General features: G+C 39.2%; 1 protein-coding gene across 2 annotated transcripts; it reads right to left on the reverse strand.

Annotated features, from left to right (window-relative positions):
• Positions 1-3,491: 3,491 nt before the first annotated feature.
• Positions 3,492-13,053, reverse strand: LOC103705987 (transcription factor UNE12). Of its 2 annotated transcripts, none has more exons than XM_008789916.6 (7): positions 12,581-13,053; positions 12,294-12,395; positions 11,169-11,288; positions 10,728-10,793; positions 7,635-7,700; positions 6,235-6,309; positions 3,492-4,134 (listed from the first exon to the last, which is right to left on the reverse strand). In XM_008789916.6, exons 1-7 carry the CDS (start codon positions 12,848-12,850, stop codon positions 3,904-3,906), a joined length of 930 nt encoding a protein of 309 aa, XP_008788138.2. In that variant the 5' UTR covers positions 12,851-13,053; the 3' UTR covers positions 3,492-3,903. The 2 variants fall into 2 exon arrangements, with proteins under 2 accessions (XP_008788138.2, XP_026660027.2); XM_026804226.4 differs by having other exon boundaries at positions 12,578-12,991.
• Positions 13,054-16,962: the final 3,909 nt, after the last annotated feature.

The raw sequence follows: 16,962 nt of genomic DNA on the forward strand, positions 1-16,962 counted from the left end.
GAAAACTCAAAAAATAAGCCGTGCCGGTTCATGAACATTAAAAAAATATTAAAATAAAATTAAATTCATTGAAAAAGTTTAAAGAGTGATTACTAATTAAATCTTTGAAAAACTTTAAAAAAAAAGACGTGTCGGTTCACAGATTGGCATGCCTTACTCCTATCGGTTCGGTATGATACTGAGCTAGTACCGAACCATAATGGGGGTTGACTTGTATGGGTCCCGGTACTGATTCGATGGACCTTGATGAAATCTATTCATTGCATGAAAGATGCAGAAGTTGATAATTCCTAAAGTTTTTTTATTTCTTAGAGTAAGATCATTTCTAAAGTTATCAGAACTCGAAGTGTGTGGTTCTCAAATAAATTATAGTATGTAGCACGAGAAGGAAAGATTACGTCATGGAAGCAGGGTTCATAAGAACTTGAAGGTGGAGCAAAAATAGAAGGAAGTTTTGAGAGTAGATGCAACACCTGGGACAGAAGTTTTTGAAGGTTGGATAATGAGCTTCGTTGTTTGTCATTCACATCACATATGCAAAGGCACACGTATGAATAGAATCCCATGCATGGCTTACCGACCAGGAGTATGCTAGCTCGGCGGGGAGTACGGGTCACCTAGTGCTGCGAGGTGTGTGTGGAGATTGAGGAGACCATTGATCATGTTCTTTTGCAGTGCCCCAGGGTGAGGGAGATATGGAGTAGATCACGGGTTCCCCTGCCCTAGTCGGTGGAGTCTATTCAGGACTTGATCCATCTGTTGAGAGTGTCTATGCAGAGTCCCAGACTCTGGGAGGAATGGATTACCAGAGCATACATGGCTTATCATATTTGGTTGGATAGGAATGTTGGCCTATTCAAGGGCAGGAGGGCGTCTCCAAGGATAGTAGTGGATAGAGCTACATTGCAGGCGGAGGAGGTTACTGCAGCCACTGCGTTGTTTTCTACTGAGATGGTCAGGAACATATGGGGTACTCTTTCCGCTGTCACAGCGCCCAGGTTCACCTATGTTTCTTGAGTGCCTCCACTCCTTGGTCATCTCAAAGTGAACTTTGACGCTAGCATGTCGGTAGATGTTGTATATGGGGGTGTTAGATTTGTGATCAGAGATTCTCTTGGCAGGTTGGTAGCAGCCGGAGGTCGGCGGACGCCTGATCTCACTGTTATAGGGGCAGAGCTTTGGGCTGCATACGAAGGGTTGTCATATGCAAGGAGGTTTTTCGGTGCCGAGCGGGTGCATCTCGAGGAAGATTCTTCTGTGGTAATTGACTGGATACGAGTTTAGATAGGTATGGTGATGGCTTCCTTCTCATCAGAGAGTCTTATAGATTGGTTCGGGAGATGGGTGGTCTTCAGGTAGCACATATTTTCGGAAGGTGAACTGAGCAGTAGACTGGGTTGCTTCCTTCGTCGTCCGACACTTTAGGAAGTTCCTCTGGACTTCTATAGGAGATATTCTCTATCCTTTGTACTCTTTATTTTCTATTGATTTGGTAGAATGTACTTATGTTAGAACTATAAATTGTCGTTTTCCCAGTAAAAACAAAAAAGAAAAAAGAAGAAGAAGAAGAAGAAGAAGAAGAAGGAAACAGAATTCCATACCTCGCTACTCCCACATGTTTTATCTGGTGGATATCAAGATGGAAAGATCTTTGGTCGCTACAGGGCGAAGCACCAAGGGGAATTTTTAAGTTAGTGATAGATATTGCCGGTCCCACTGCATTATAGGTGTTTTAAATGTGTAGAAGTAGAACCTAAACCTGACATGTCAGCTCCACGGGCAAGTTGGCCTTGGCAAGGCTTTTGGCAGGTATAGAATCACAGTATTATACGCAATAATTTTTAGCTGCCCTTCCTTTGCTTTCAAGGCAATTCAGCACCAGGCTATGCCTCTAAAGTGCGGTTTAGGTCCTCTCTACAAAGTCAAGAACTAGGTTTTCACATCAGACCTGCCTGCCATACTCAGCAAACTTGAGATTTGGAAGTGCCTCCTTGATAGCTACTCTCTTTTTAGTTGGAGTCATTGTCGATGCTTTTTGGTAAACCATTTCCAAATATCAAAGCCTGCCGTGTATGGCAGTGAATCTGAACTGCTTCAATGCCTCCAATAAGTTATACAACCATTGATAATTGGATTTATAAAGCCCTGGGAGAGCTAGTAGCAGTTGAGCTTTCTAAACTGAAGCTTTTATAAAAAGCTATTTACTATTTGGTAACTATATTTCTAAAATGTTGTGATACTTTAATATGTGTTTGGTAAACAAATTGAGAAAGTACTGACAAAATTATCATAAAAAATATTGCCGCGGTCCACCATTCATCGCGGTCCCTGCTTGAGCCTGGATCGCGATGCCATGGTCCATGCTCAAAGGAGGACCGCGGTGTCGCGGTCCCCGCTTGAGCCTGGATCGCGATGCCACGGTCCATATGCTCTTATTCACGGTCCATGCTCGAGGAGGACCTCAGCGTGGGCCGTGATGTCGATGAAAAAAAAGAGGATGGATTTCGGAAGGAACAGAGAAAGAAATTAAATTTTTTTTCTTAAAACGTAATTCAAAAGATGTATAAAAAAAATAGAAAACAAGAATATCTTTTGTTGGACGAAAGAAAGTCTGATCCATGGCTAGGATTCTTTATTAGGACTCCAGCAGATTTTTAAGTTTATAAAGAAACAAAGTATGTAATTGTTATATTTTATGATAGATATTTTAGTCAAAAAACAACTTTCCGACAAAGTTCAAAACAACTTTTTCAAAAAGCTCCAAAATAGAGCTTCTTCCAAAAAGCTGTTTTTAGCTTTCTAAAAAACTAAACAGCTTTTTAAAATTTTTACCAAATATCCTTTTTCATTCAAAAATGCTTTTGAAATGTAAAAAAATACCCCAAACAGGCTTAAAACTCCGACCTTTAGCTCCGTAAAACTTTCTACCATTTTCAAGTGCGGCTCAAACTCGTCAGCAGATACTCATTATGGTGACCATTAGTGATGGTGGTGGTGGTGGTGAGCCAATGGTGGTGGAAACCACACCATGGTTGCGGACAATCCCGCTTGCAACTTTACTTCTGCTACCCCTATGACTTCAACAGTACTAGTGTTAAAAGAGAAAACGATACCATTTCAAGGCTGACTCAGCCTGGCTCCCTGTGCGGACACGGCACGCCATTGCTCTACTCAGCGATAAAACATGCATCAAATACCTTCCTCCTCCTCCAATACGAAGGAAGCATGGTGGGTGGATAAACAGACCAATGAGAGGAAGAGGCATGAACCCTTGGCAACGGTCCTTATCATCGATCCAATGACCTAAAGGAAATTAAAAGAACAAACCCACAAAAAAGACACGCTCCACTAGCGAGCAAACTTGAGTGCATGATCGGCCATCATTGACTCAACTCTCCAATATCACTTTTTAAAAGAATGAGAAACTGTAGCCTCAGTGTCATCATCATTATCCCCCTCATCTTTCTCACCGTTTTAGTGAAGCATATGTATAAATATAAAAAACCATCCACACCTTTTTGATTAGTCCCTGAACGCACTACAAAAAAGAAGTCCCCACCACAAAGTGTATGGTTAGTGCACTACAGCCGCCACAGGACAATAAGAGCAGGCATGACCATTGGCAACGTCTTCCTCCCACTCAAAAATGTCAAAAGATATGGAGACACTGGTAGACTCTTTGCCTTACCATAGCCTTTCAATTACAGCTCCTTTGACACACACTAAAAAAGAAAGGAAAAAGGGTAAATGAGTATGTGACATCTGGTACTCGTGCAGCTACGGAGATGCTTCTCAGGTTCTATCAGAAGTACTATTGGAGGATTGGACCGTGCAAGTTTCATACACATGTATGGAGCCAAAATGCAGTAGCCGTCCATGGGTTCTATGGACGATGGTCTTGGTCTATGAAGAGGTGTTGGGTTCAGGCTTTACTGTGTGGCCTTCAGGCTGGCTATGCGTGTCATAGATAGCCATGGCAAGGGAGATTGGCATCATGCACAGGGCTTTGGATTGGAGGAATTGCATTGCTGCTCCAATGTCTTCTTCCATGAGCTTCGCTACTTGCCGTTCTGTGCCATCTGTTGACCACTTCTCCCACACCTGCTGCTTCCTCCCACTCTCGCTTGCCTCCCCCTGATGAGGATCGAATAAAGAACTATCAGGTCTAAGATACATTTTATCATATTGCGGGAGTGCACAGGCACGAGAAACAGTAATGTTAACATACCCAGGCGCAATCATAGACAAGATAATGTCACTGTAAACAAAGAGCGAAACCACCGTGAGGCATAACATGTATTTTGAATGTGTTCGCGGAGCAGAATATAATAAGCAACTGGCCAACTAATCTATACAGTTAGACCATTAAAAAGGAAAAGGAAAGTGTCACATGATAGGGAATTGTTTGGTACTCACTGATAAGAACACAAGTGGTGTCCAAAACATCACCAACTATCACAGAATAACTTAATGAGCCATTATAACGACATGGGAGCGTGCGATGAAACCGAAGATGAAGAAAAGACAACCACCCCTCAAAACCTAACTGGATATATGTCATAAAAGTTAACCATGAAAACTACTTACCTAAGCAACAGAAGGAAAAATCTAGAGATAAGAAAAGAAAACTGCAATAAAGTGTTAACTGAGAAAAAAAAGAGAAAAAGTTAGGAGGTAATTTGGTACGCATTGAAGCAAAAGTCAGAGAAATCACGATTTAGCCTGTAGTTCGATTTCTGATTGTGCCTTGAAGATGAAGGTGATTCCTTGTATTGAGCATAGCTTTTTCCCTGTCTAGACCCAGTCCATGTCTAAAGAAACGTTGAACCAGTAACACCCTGATTCCATGAAGATAAACAGCACAGAAAATGAAGTCTTCTGGCAGGTCTTTCATACTTCATTCCATGAAACTGAATCAATATACTATAGTTATATCTAGAATGCCGATGATGGATCAATGTCAATTGTTTGAACTAGATAGAAAGATAACTGAGCTTGTAAGACAGGAATAGGCTTGGATCCTAAATTGGCATTATCATTAAAAGTTTTAGGCATTTGAAATTAGAAAAACAATGTCAAGAATATGAAACATAATTCTAGCTGATATGCAACAGAAAATGAGGTCAGAGTCCTTGATAGAAGAGATATCCATGTTTAAATCTCCACTCTCTTGGATCAATCATAATGAAGAGGTCATTGAAGACATATATAACAAGAATAAGATAAAAGGAATGGTGGAGCAGTAATTATGAGAAGGGAGGTGACAATGTTGGGCAATCGCTATATAACTTTGAGAGTGAAGGGGAAACTCAATGCATTGGAGGCATAAGTGGATTTAAATAGACAATAACAGCGATCACTCTTTATTTGTATTGGAGAATTTGCAATTGAAGAGATTCCAAGCACATAAGCTGAGGACCATGCTGTTGAGAACGCTGCACTGAATATGTGGCACTACAAGGAAAACTAGGGTTAAAGATTGGTGTTAGAGGAAGCATAGAAATTGCACCAAGTGAGAGTGAGCACAGTAGTTGCATCTATTGCAGATAAAGCAAGGGAGAAGTGATTGAGATTGGTCTTATCATCTTGTGCAACAAACACTACCACAAGTTGAAAAGCTTAAATTTGTGAGGGAAAATGTAATAGTAGTGGGACAACATGGACAAAAATTATGATGAAGAAGTTTGGAGGAAAAAAGAAGGGATTAAAATTATAGATCATGTAACAAGAATTTATGGTAAATGACTAGTATAGCCAAACCCAAATAATGGAAATGATTGCTTGGTTATAGACTTTATTATCACTGTTGTAGAATTAACAACGATCATGCACATGAATCTGAACAAAAATGAATGGTTTTTTTTTTTTGGCACCCAAGCACAAATGTAAACATGAAAATGCTCATATAATAAATATTGGTTAAGTAATGCACTTCCAAGAACCCTTCTGCACCATGTATTAATATTAGCTAAAATATATACACCAAAATACGTATGTAGCAAGCAAACATCAAATACAATTCATTAATCTAAAACTACAGAATTCCAAACCTACATTCTTCAGCATACGACACAACAAAAAATTAAGAAAAAAAAAACTTGCAGATAATGTGTATAGTATTGACAAGCCTTATCCCATCGACAAGGAAAGATTACATGTGTATAGTAGTTTGAAAAATATTGGATATTCATGCAACATGCTAAAAATGGCACTCTCTCCTTTGTAATGTATTACCTCAACCGGTAGTGGGATATCAGCTACCAGCTGTGCCACAGCACCAGCGCCGCCCAGCCTACTCATGCTTAAAACCTGTCATTTAGTAGAAGAACATTATTTGAAAATGTGCGTTTAAGAGAAGGTAATAAGAAATCAATGAAGCATATGTACAAAGTAATAGTTTTAAAAAAATAGCACATTAGACAGGAGATTATCATCAGTTCCAGCACTTGACAAGAGCAATGTTCTTGTGCAACTTATATGACCCTATTTGAAATATAGAGTAACAAAACAACAATCTTGTAAAATGAAGGAACCGATTGTGCAGCTTGCTGGATCGAGAGCAGTTCTCCAGGTTGATATACCTCAGAGAGGATTACGCATTCTAGGTTATGCCACCTGTCACCTGACTTTGGTACTTTTTCCAAAAATTTCACTAAAATCCTAGTTGCTGCAGATGGACTGCAGGAGATATATGTTCAAACCTAATATGAATCCCACATTCCTGCTTCAATTTGAAACGATACTGCTTGATAAAATTTATGTCATTTTAGCTGCATTTAAGTTGTGCGCTGATGCTATTAGTTGAATTAGTATGGATATGATATGCTGACATTTGAAAGCCATATCATGCAACTTTCATGTAAAGCTGGTGACAGTTTGAAGTGATCGGCTTCCCACAATGTCATGCTACCGACAATTATAAAATTAGTATATCATGTTCCAGCAACATGACAATTATGCCAGACTTGTGTGGTTCTTGACAGTTCACGAGGGCATCAATACAAGGCAGGTACAGTGTTGAAATAGTTAATTCCTGCCTGAAATGAACATATGGTGTAACAATAATTTGTTTAAATAGTTAGTTCTCGTCTGGAATGAAACCATAGGGTAACAATAATTTGCTAAAATCAGTTCCAGCTGGCCTGAATGAAGTAGAAGGTCCATAGAGCTTAGCTAGTATAGTCTATGAACTCAGACATACTGCTTCAAACATCATAACCACGTTATGCAGTCCTCGATCTGCCACTGAGTAGGGCCAACTATTAAGCAAGCGGAGTGGGCATAAATAGACCTCCTGTTTACAGTCCTTTGAGAGAACTAGCATCTCAATGGAAAATACAATCCTATGTGAGGGGTTACAATCGATGCTAACAGATATAAGTACAAAGGCATTCTAAAACAAGTACATAGGGAGACTGGATCAAAATTTGTTGTCATAATAGAAGTAATAAAATGTGATTGTTTAAAGTATCTCCGCAACAAGGGTTTTTTCCCCAAAAAAAAAAGTTGTAACCAGCACAATAATTGAAAAATAAATTAGTAAATGTATAGTACTCCTTTTTGAAAGTAGTATGATGTTGCCTTGAAAAAAAGCAACAATAATGCTCATTAAATGGAAAATAGAAATAGCTTACCTTCACTTGGAGCCTCAAAAACTTCACATAATCTAAGATCTCATCAAGCATGGCTGCTCTGTCTGTCTGCACAGGTATACACAGGCTATAAACATGGAGTTATGAAAACAAGAGCTCTCTAAGTCACTGTCAAAGAAGCTAATCTTTTTTTCTTGAAGAAAAGGAGACAGTAACACAAATCAACTCTAAATAGAATAATTCCTTTTTTTCCCAGACATAATAATGAAATGAAGATCTCATTTAAGAAAACCTTAAATAGCTCAAGACTCTATGATTCCATATTTAACAAGGCTTAGATCACGAGGTAAAAGTGCTCAACTTTTTTCCACTCTGTTACCAAGTAGTATATAGTTTTCTATGATCAATGAAGTCTCTCTTTACTACACACACAATAGATGGGACCATCTCTAATACATAGGAAGCGAGGAACCAAGATGAAGACAAATGTCAGAGAACCTAGTAGATCGAGGTCAAAATAATCAGCATCTAGAGGCAATGCAGTACATGGAGACTGTTTTAGGAAAATTTTCAAAACAAAATTGTTATCAAAAGTTCTTGTAGCATTTTTTTTTTGTTCCTTTTATCATAGGTCATACTTTTCCTAACATCCATGCCTGCTGAGCAGGAGTGCAGAATCACAAACAGGGATAACCACAAATGATGGAAATAGGGGAATGCAGAACATGTAATTTGACCAATTAAAACATGGTTGGTGTCCAGTATATAGAAAAAAGAAGATATCCGGAACCTTGGTACGTTCCTACCAACAACTGGTGTGCAGATGGTACCAGCAAAATCTCACAGCAGTAGAAACCCTTGGGAGATTATAACAGCGAACATTTACAGCAGTATCATGCTGATGTCAACAATTATGCATGTGCACTTGATCACACACAACTATGAAGATGCTAGTCCAATTCAGTTTCTTGTGCTCCAAATCAACTAGAAATAAGACTTCATGAAGAAGCCTTTATCTTCTGTGAGCTCACCACTATTGGCAATGCACAAGAACAAAACAATATATATAAATAGAATGTTATTGTTCCTTTCTTATAAGTTCCATGCCAACCGAAATAGTAAGCTCTATCCAATTTGAATGGATCCATTACCCAAAAGGTATACATACACCTCAACAGAAAAAAGAACCCAACAAAGGACCCATAATGAAATAAAAAGAAACTTGTTGATCTCTCATACTTTTATAGTCTAGCATCTAACAATTTCCAGCAAACAGATACAACAACTTGTCAGGCTGAGTAACATTAATGCTGAACTTTCTCAATGGTTTATGGAAATTTGGATATAGCAAATAAAAAAGAAAAAGAAAAATTTGTCGAATGATGAAACTAACTAGTTGAAAGCTAATAAAATAAGGTGGGTGCCAACTAGTACAGTTAGTAATGTCATTGGGCAGCAGTAGCTAATAATCTAGGTTTGTATCCCACCTATAGCCAGCTGGATGGGTGGGGAGTAACCCCCTTCCTTTTCTCCAAGAGAGGAAAAAGAAAAAAAAAGAGAGCTAATACATCAAGTAAGATGAGACAACAATATGCATCTAAAAAGGACGGGAATGACACTGCCCTACATGAAAAATATCATATTTCTTTGAGCATAGACTTAATTCTAATGCTCCAGGAATGAAACATAGCTTGAATTAACTTGGAGTCAGAAAATAAAAAGACCTACCAAGAACCTCAAAAAAAGGTTTCTTTTGGAACTATTTGTCAAACGATGATCACCTGACGGAAGAAAAAACCCGAGGGTCAATCAAATGGAAAGGCCAGCTGCAGTTGCAATCTCAGAGAACCAGCAAGCTTCAACAAGGCATACAATACTGCTTGTGCGCGCACACATTGGAATTTTATTGAGATCTGTAGGTGCTATCTCATGCACCAGAGCAAAATTGCAATACCCTAGGGGTCAAAGATATTCATCACAAGCTTCATATATAGTTTGAACATGAATTTAATCTGATTTTTGGACATTTTCTTGTTAAGCATGTGACCTGTTGGGGCTTTAATCTAATGATCTGCATTCAAATTAGAGATGCATGTAAGCTAACATAAGAATGTGTATCACGAAGTTGTGAAAAAGTGCTGATTTTATTGTGGTGGGTCCCACATACCCTCTTTATTTCTTCATTATTTCTTCCTCTACATCATGAGTTTTATTTATCTTCATACATGGTCCATGCTGCATCGAATCTTCTATCAATGTGCAAATTATCCTCCTTTAAGAACTTTGTTGCTTTCAAAATTATTAGCAAATAATGAATGTGCCAACACTAAATTCAACCTCTAAATAGACTCCAATCAAATTAGTGTAAGGCCAACTTCATTTTGGTGAAATCTCTAGTCAACTGGATCTCCCTTCCTGCATCTTACAGACCAAATAGAAAGATGATTTATCCTCATCTGTTGTTTCCATATAAAGAATAAAAATGGGTTTAGTTCATCAGGATGGTGTCACTCATAGTTCTAGACATCAAAACTCCTCTAAATACCAAACTTCACACGATAAATCTCCGCTTAAATACCAGAAAAAATTCCTTCATCGAATTGACTCCTATTTGATGAGTTTGGTATACTTCCATATAATCCTCAGCAAAACATTTTTTTTCATTCTTGAAGATTGTTTTCCCCATATAAATAGATTATTCCAGATGAATTTTTTAAAATGAAACGTAGTCTGATTTGTCGCTCATAAACATGTATATGAACAAGCATGTTGTATAGCTCTTGAGAGCTCATGTCAGCACCCAAGACAATAACAGGAAATAATGCATAGCAAAAGAATGTAGAGTAATGCCTGTCTCTAGTCTGTAAGATGAATTTTCTTCAAAAGCTTTAGAAGTTCAACTCATCCTGGATACAAGCCTAAAGCTGAGTTATTCCTTCAGACTAAATGTAGCCTAAAGTTATGGGGTTAACCCTAACTAAGACATTAGAAAAACGGTTAAGAACATGAAATTCTTAAGACACATGTTCAAATATACTCAAAAGAAAATAATCAAATGTTCAGATTATAAATTTTCGATCGGTTCATATGCATAGATCTGTACACTTTGATTTGCAACATAACTCATACGCTGACCTTATTGGTGCTTGGGACCAACTCCTGCAGAGCCCTCATCCTTTCTGCTATTCTTTCTCTACGTAACTGCACTCGTGGAAAAGAAAGGAAGATGTTAGAAATGCTGCCGTCCCATAAGTTAGGATCACTGCAGAATTAGGATTTGGTCTGTAAAGCAAGCACTGTAACTTGGATAAAGCAACACACTTATTGATCATCTTAAGATCCTTTTCAGGAAATATCAGAAAACAGCTAATAAGACTCAAATGAAGCATATGAAGGAACGATAAATATGTGCTAATAAGACTAATAAAGTGTTTGTAATTAATGTAATTGACATGTGACAGATCCTCAAAAAGCAAATCTTTTTCCTTGACATGCACAGCAATCTTGATAGCACTTGTCAGACAATTAGGCACCAAGCTGCAAAAACTGTAATGGAAATATATCATGTGGCATTACCCTCTCGGCAATACTATGAGGATCAGTGGCTTGACCCCGCCGTGCCCGCACCTTTGGTCGGGGGGCTGGTGGTTGTGACCCTGCAGCAACCCCTCCTTGCTTCGCTTGCCCATGAAAAGTCTACACAGGACAAATGATAGAAGTCAAGAAAATTAATATCCAATATACATAAACCCTCCAATAACATCAGAATGGAAGAAACACATGAGCCTCCGTTGGCATGTAGTAGATGATAAAAGATACAAGCAAATATGCTGCACTCTGCAAGTCAGGTGAGTGTTAAAAATGCGCTTCCTTTCTTCCTATAGAAGTGATATCGAAGAAAATAGTCCTGAGAATTCCATTAAGACTTTCCAAATAGGAAATTCATCCACATAATTTCTTATGATGTTAACCAATTAAACACAACATAAAATAATAGAAAAAGGACAGCCCGATGCACAAGGCTCCTGCTATTGCAAGGTTTGGGAAGGGTCGGATGCACGCAGCCTTTCTCCCCTCGTGCAAGGAGGCTATTTCTATGTTTTGAACCTGTGACACCCTGGTCACAATTGAGAAACCTTGCCATTGCGCCAAAGCCTACCCTTACACAATACAGTCTACAAACTGTTTACGTTACCACATCCTTTGCCTTTCAAAAGGTTGTAAGACACTGCAAGGCCCAAATGTTTTCTTTCTTATGCCGCAGAATTGACTGTGGTTTGTAAACTCAAATTCGACACTATTGTCAGCCCATTGAGTTCTGCATCGAGTTTAATCCCTAGCACCAGAGTCAAAGTCACCAGCACCAAAACAAAATTCAAAAATAAGAACTTTGTGAAAAACACAAACTTGTGGAGTTTTATGATTGTATCATGCCTACTTAGGCAAGAGAAATCAGAAAAACATTAAAATATAAAAAAATTCTCCATTCTGAAAAAACCATGCAACTCCAAACAATACTGGAACGACAAAGCAATCCCACAACTACTTCTGCTGCACTAATTAGCGACTAAAACTGCAATTTGAGCAAGGGAATCTCTTCACTCCCAGGTGCCGAGACGTCCAATAATTCTAAATGTCAACTAAGATAAGAAGAAGAACACAAAAGTGATAGCCGCCGCGTTTTTCAAGAAGGTAACGGACCTGAGGAGGAGTAGGAGCGGGAGGATTCGGCCGGATTTGATGAGACTGAAGGTGACCAAACCCCGGAGGAAACAGTCCCGTTAACTGCACCGGATCCCTCTCCTGCCCGACAGCAAATAGCCAGTGAGCTCCAAAGTCCAAAATACCCTCAACAACCACCAAAAAAGACAAGGTCATCCTCATATTTCCCGGGGAAGGCGTCCTCAGACCTCGACACGCGCCATTGAGAAGAAAGGTAAGGGGTAAAATGGTAAACCAATGAAAAACAAAAAGGATCAGCTCACCACCTTGGCCTCCGATTCCTCCCGAAGCCTTTTGCCGCTGCCGGAGCCCCTCTCCAAGCTGAGCCCCAGAGGGAACCCCGACGTCCCGCCGGCGCCGGAGCCACCTTCGCGGGAGAGGACCATCCCGGGGGGCATGCCCCCCTCGCCTCCCCCAGCGATTCCTCCGCCTCCGCCGCCGTCCCCCCCCGCGTAAGGCGGCGGCGGCATCGAGAAGATCTGCTCGAAAAAATCGTCCCCTATGCCATCCTGCGGAGGAGGCGGTGCGTTCGCCATGGTGCCGAAGCCCGCGAAGCGGCCGCTACTACAACTCTTACGAAGCCGAGATGCTCGCCGGAGAGCTCCAAGAGCATCGAAAGGATAAGGGTTCGGGAGCAAGAGAAAAGGAAACCGTCGGTGGAGAAAGAGAGGATTTGGTAGGCCGAGAAGGCGACGAGGGGTGGGAGCTTATAAAAAGGAGAGGCGGTGGAGAGGGAGCCGAAATATAAGGAAAGAGGAGAGGTTAAAAAAAGGAAAGGAATCAAAAAGGCGGATTTTCTCTTTTTTTTACTTTTAATTTTTTTTTAGTGTTATTTATTATTATTTTTATTTATTTTTTAATCGGGTTGCGTCTCGGATGGGGTAGAGAATCTGGGGGAGAATCGGATGGATGAGCCATTCAGTACGGTCTACAGTAGCCAAGACCAATGTGGAAAATAACGAAAATATAAGAGGCACGGCACTCCACACCACGGGTAGTTCTGGATTTAGGGGACAATGGCGCGTACGAGACTCTAATATTTTATAGTCACGAATTGAAAGTATGACGCTAGAAAAAAATCTAGGCATTTATGATATATATCACTAAGAAAAGTTGAATGTTTAGAGAGAATATATATATTATATAATCGGAGCCGCAGTAAAAACGGGTCTCTGTGAGCGATTGTTACTGCTTATAAACCTGAATCTGGATGACCTATTTATAACCAAAATAAAGCTCAGGTGAAACTAAGTGGACGTCCAAACTCACTGATGCTAAAATATTTGCAAATGAGTTGTGGCTAGAAGTGAAATGCCACTCGCTGGATGCACTCTGGATGTGAGTATATTTATCTGAAGGGTCACTCGGCCTCAGTGATTGAAAGGATCGGTGGGCGACACATCGTGGCGGACGGGATGTCGCCAGTCAAGGACATACGGAGGATGATCAAGGACTATGGCGTTTTCAGGGCTGCACGTGTTTGTCGGAAGATGAACACAACCACCAATTGGGTGGCCTCCTACGTGGCGTATCACTCTGGAGGTTTCCTCTGGGTGAACCAAGTAGACGTTCCTAACTTGTTCAGACAGCTTCTTTTTTTTGATTTTGTTAGCGGTACTCATATTCGTTTTGTGTGAGGAGCCGGTGTACTAAAAAAAATAATAATAAAAAATAAATAATTGCTTAATCTAGACGTTAGATGAAGGGGGAAAATTTGGAAAAATAAGAAGGGAGGTGCTCAGCCATGTTTGAGAGAATATTCCTTTTGCAAAGTTTTTTTTTTTTGGGTATTTGTTCTATGCATAAAAAAAAGCTGGGCACTTTTCATAGACAGCAAAATTTACTTGCTGCATATATTATCATATATCATTCTAAATTTTATTAAATTAATATATGTAGTTAATCGTGCAGGAGAATGAGACTAGAGTAACACAATATGTGCAAGTGAGTCTGAGATTCATGCATGAGAGAGTTGATGCAAGTGAGGCTATAGTTAATCCATGCAATAATTATCTTCCTTCATATATGGATTTGGAGTTTGTCATGCATAAAAATAGAATCTTACTCTTAACAAAATTTCTCCGCATTTTGATATCTTCCAATACTCACTCTCTTATAGATGGCTATGAAAGAGAGCAGAGTGATTGAAATGGATAGCATGTTTACCTTAAACACTTCAAAGTAATGGGATTGAGGCAACCATCAAGTGCTTTTTTTTCTTTTTTTCTTTTGACTAACCATGTGGATTGTGAGTGCCAAGCACTAATATCTTCCTCGTACGTAACTTTTATTAGATGTATATTAAATGCTCAAAGAAAGAATTCTATTGAAGTCTTATGTTAGTCAAAGAGAAAGAGAGATTATGTATCCATCAAAAAAAGGTAAAAAAGCACACTTAAGCAGTGCAACAAAGGAAATAGGGAAGTCCATTGTGCATAATCCAACAGATCGTGAGAAAAGGAATGGAAAAAAAGAGAAGGCGTGTCCTCCCAACTCACGTAACTGTAGTAGCTTTAGTAACTATATATATACTCTCCTTTTTACTTTTAAGAGGAGAGAGAAAAGAGGAGTACCATACAAAAGTTAGTTTAGATTTACCAACTGATGAAAGTTGTAAGATGCTTTCAATCAACCCCAAGTTCTAGTCATTCACATTTCCTCTCATATACATTGTGCATATCAAGATCAATCTCTACTACCATTACAAAGTAAACACTTGAGGGCAATGGCTCTACCCGGGGTAAATTGCATCTAACTTTCTTTAATTCCCAATGCATCATTCCATGTGTTTGTTCAAGGAAAATGAAAAATGAGAAGGATAAACGGCTCCCGCATCTATACTGTGAATTATATTATGGTGAACCTCAGTTTAAAAGAGATATAGGAGGGAAGAGTTTTGGATGGTTGATTAACCACACAAAATCATTCAAAACAGTTAAAACATTCCTTTCTTTCTTCAAATCTCTCTAGTAGATAGAGAAGAGTCCTCCATTGCTCTAAAAATACGTGGCTCGTGCTGTGATTAAGGAGAGCTTTCCATTCCTGTGATTTTTCTCCAGCCTGAGCAACTCTTGAGAGCTAGAATGGACCAGCCATTCAACGCTATATTTCCTTCTTGTTAACTTTCACAAACAGCTACTCCACAAGTTAGTATCAATATTAGTTATATATATTTTCATCCAAGAGCCTATTTGAAAGAGGAAATGGAAACATGGAATCGGATTCCTATTCCCAAAGAAACTCTAGCTATTGACACAACTTCAGGTCTTTCACATCCATCAAGTACTCCTCTTCAATAAGAGAAAATAACTTCCCTCGGTCATCTCTCGAATTATATTTCTCGCGGAAATCAAATACTTGCTTTTCAGTCTCTCAAGTCCAGCAATAGGATTGTATCCTTTGAAGATTGAAGAACAGTAGTTGAAAATTGTATGCCTGAAGTTTTCACGACCAGTTTTGATTTCAGTTGGAAGTTGGGACATACAAAACTATATCAGAAGCAGGTTTCAGACAGCCAAGATTTTTAATAAGACATTTTGTAACTTGCGGCCGGCAGGTTAAACACCATTCTTTGTTTATGGAATCTGTGGTATTGAAACCTGAGATCGATAACAATAAAGATGGCATGGCTTGCATGGAATGAATTGTTATATGTTCGCAGATAGCTTCAGATAGTCAGAAAAGGAAGAAGGATTCCACTGTGGGTGATAAACTGCTTGAGATGAAGCAGAAAACTTGATAGATCTGACAAAAGCACCAATTGAATTTTGATAAAACTATGGTTTGTGTAGAGTAATTGGCTTCAGCTGCCTGCAGAAGTCCATTTGGCTTTGCATTTGGAGTAACATGCAAATTACATTCCAAGGAGAGATGGAGCAAATCTAGGAGACTGCTGGAAAGCCAACAATATAACATGAGGCTCTGTGAGCAGGGGAATAGGGGGGCTGGTGGGGTAAAGAATATCAATGATTACTAAGGATTGTTCTTAGCAGTAGTATTCATGAAAAGTTGTCTTGTCCTATAAAGTTTCTGATCGAGCTATAGATAAGGTCTGATCTTCCACTGTCTTCTCATGAAAGGTTAACTCCATACTTTTCAATCGCAAATGGTTGATGGACCCTTTAAAGAACTGAATTACAAAACGAAGTAAAGATTATGAATAAAAAAGAAAGTGAAGGAAGCCCTACCTAAACATAAATAAGTCCTTTAACTTGTAGATTTTAGAAAAATCTAGATCTGAATTGCTTCTGTCCGATAAAAAGATGGTGAGATAGAGAAAGATTGCAACATCAGAACAACTCTAACAAGGAATAAAGCAGTGGAGGAGGTACAATATGAGTAAGGACAAGAAACTCCAAAATAGATCACTTTTGTTAGCTTGGATCTGTTATACAGAGGGATGCAAAGATGGACAAGAATGAGTGCATCAGGATTGTATGGAAGGAGCATTCAATACTATCAAGCTTGGACGGAGGCACCTCTAATTAGTCGGGAGTGAGTTGTGAATTCTGGTGATAAGGCTTGTGATCTTTGATCTAAGATATTCAGAATATAGGAATTGATGAAGTGGAGACGTGCCTCTATAATGGAAAACAATATTCAAATACCACTTAAACATACAAATATTTTCAGAATACAAGAAGTCTCA

Source organism: Phoenix dactylifera, chromosome 1 (assembly GCF_051530095.1).
Source record: "Phoenix dactylifera cultivar Ajwa chromosome 1, Ajwa_hap1_PhDact_Kaust_v1.1, whole genome shotgun sequence".
NCBI classification, from domain to species: domain Eukaryota; kingdom Viridiplantae; phylum Streptophyta; class Magnoliopsida; order Arecales; family Arecaceae; genus Phoenix; species Phoenix dactylifera.

Excerpts from the sequence above, each read along its gene's own strand:
- LOC103705987 (XM_026804226.4), bottom strand. The coding sequence starts at position 12,850 with ATGGCGAACGCACCGCCTCCTCCGCAGGATGGCATAGGGGACGATTTT. Across the intron at positions 12,396-12,577 it reads AGGAATCGGAGGCCAAGGTG|GAGAGGGATCCGGTGCAGTT; the intron begins GTGAGCTGATCC and ends GCTGTCGGGCAG. Across the intron at positions 10,794-11,168 it reads CTCATAGTATTGCCGAGAGG|TTACGTAGAGAAAGAATAGC; the intron begins GTAATGCCACAT and ends CCACGAGTGCAG.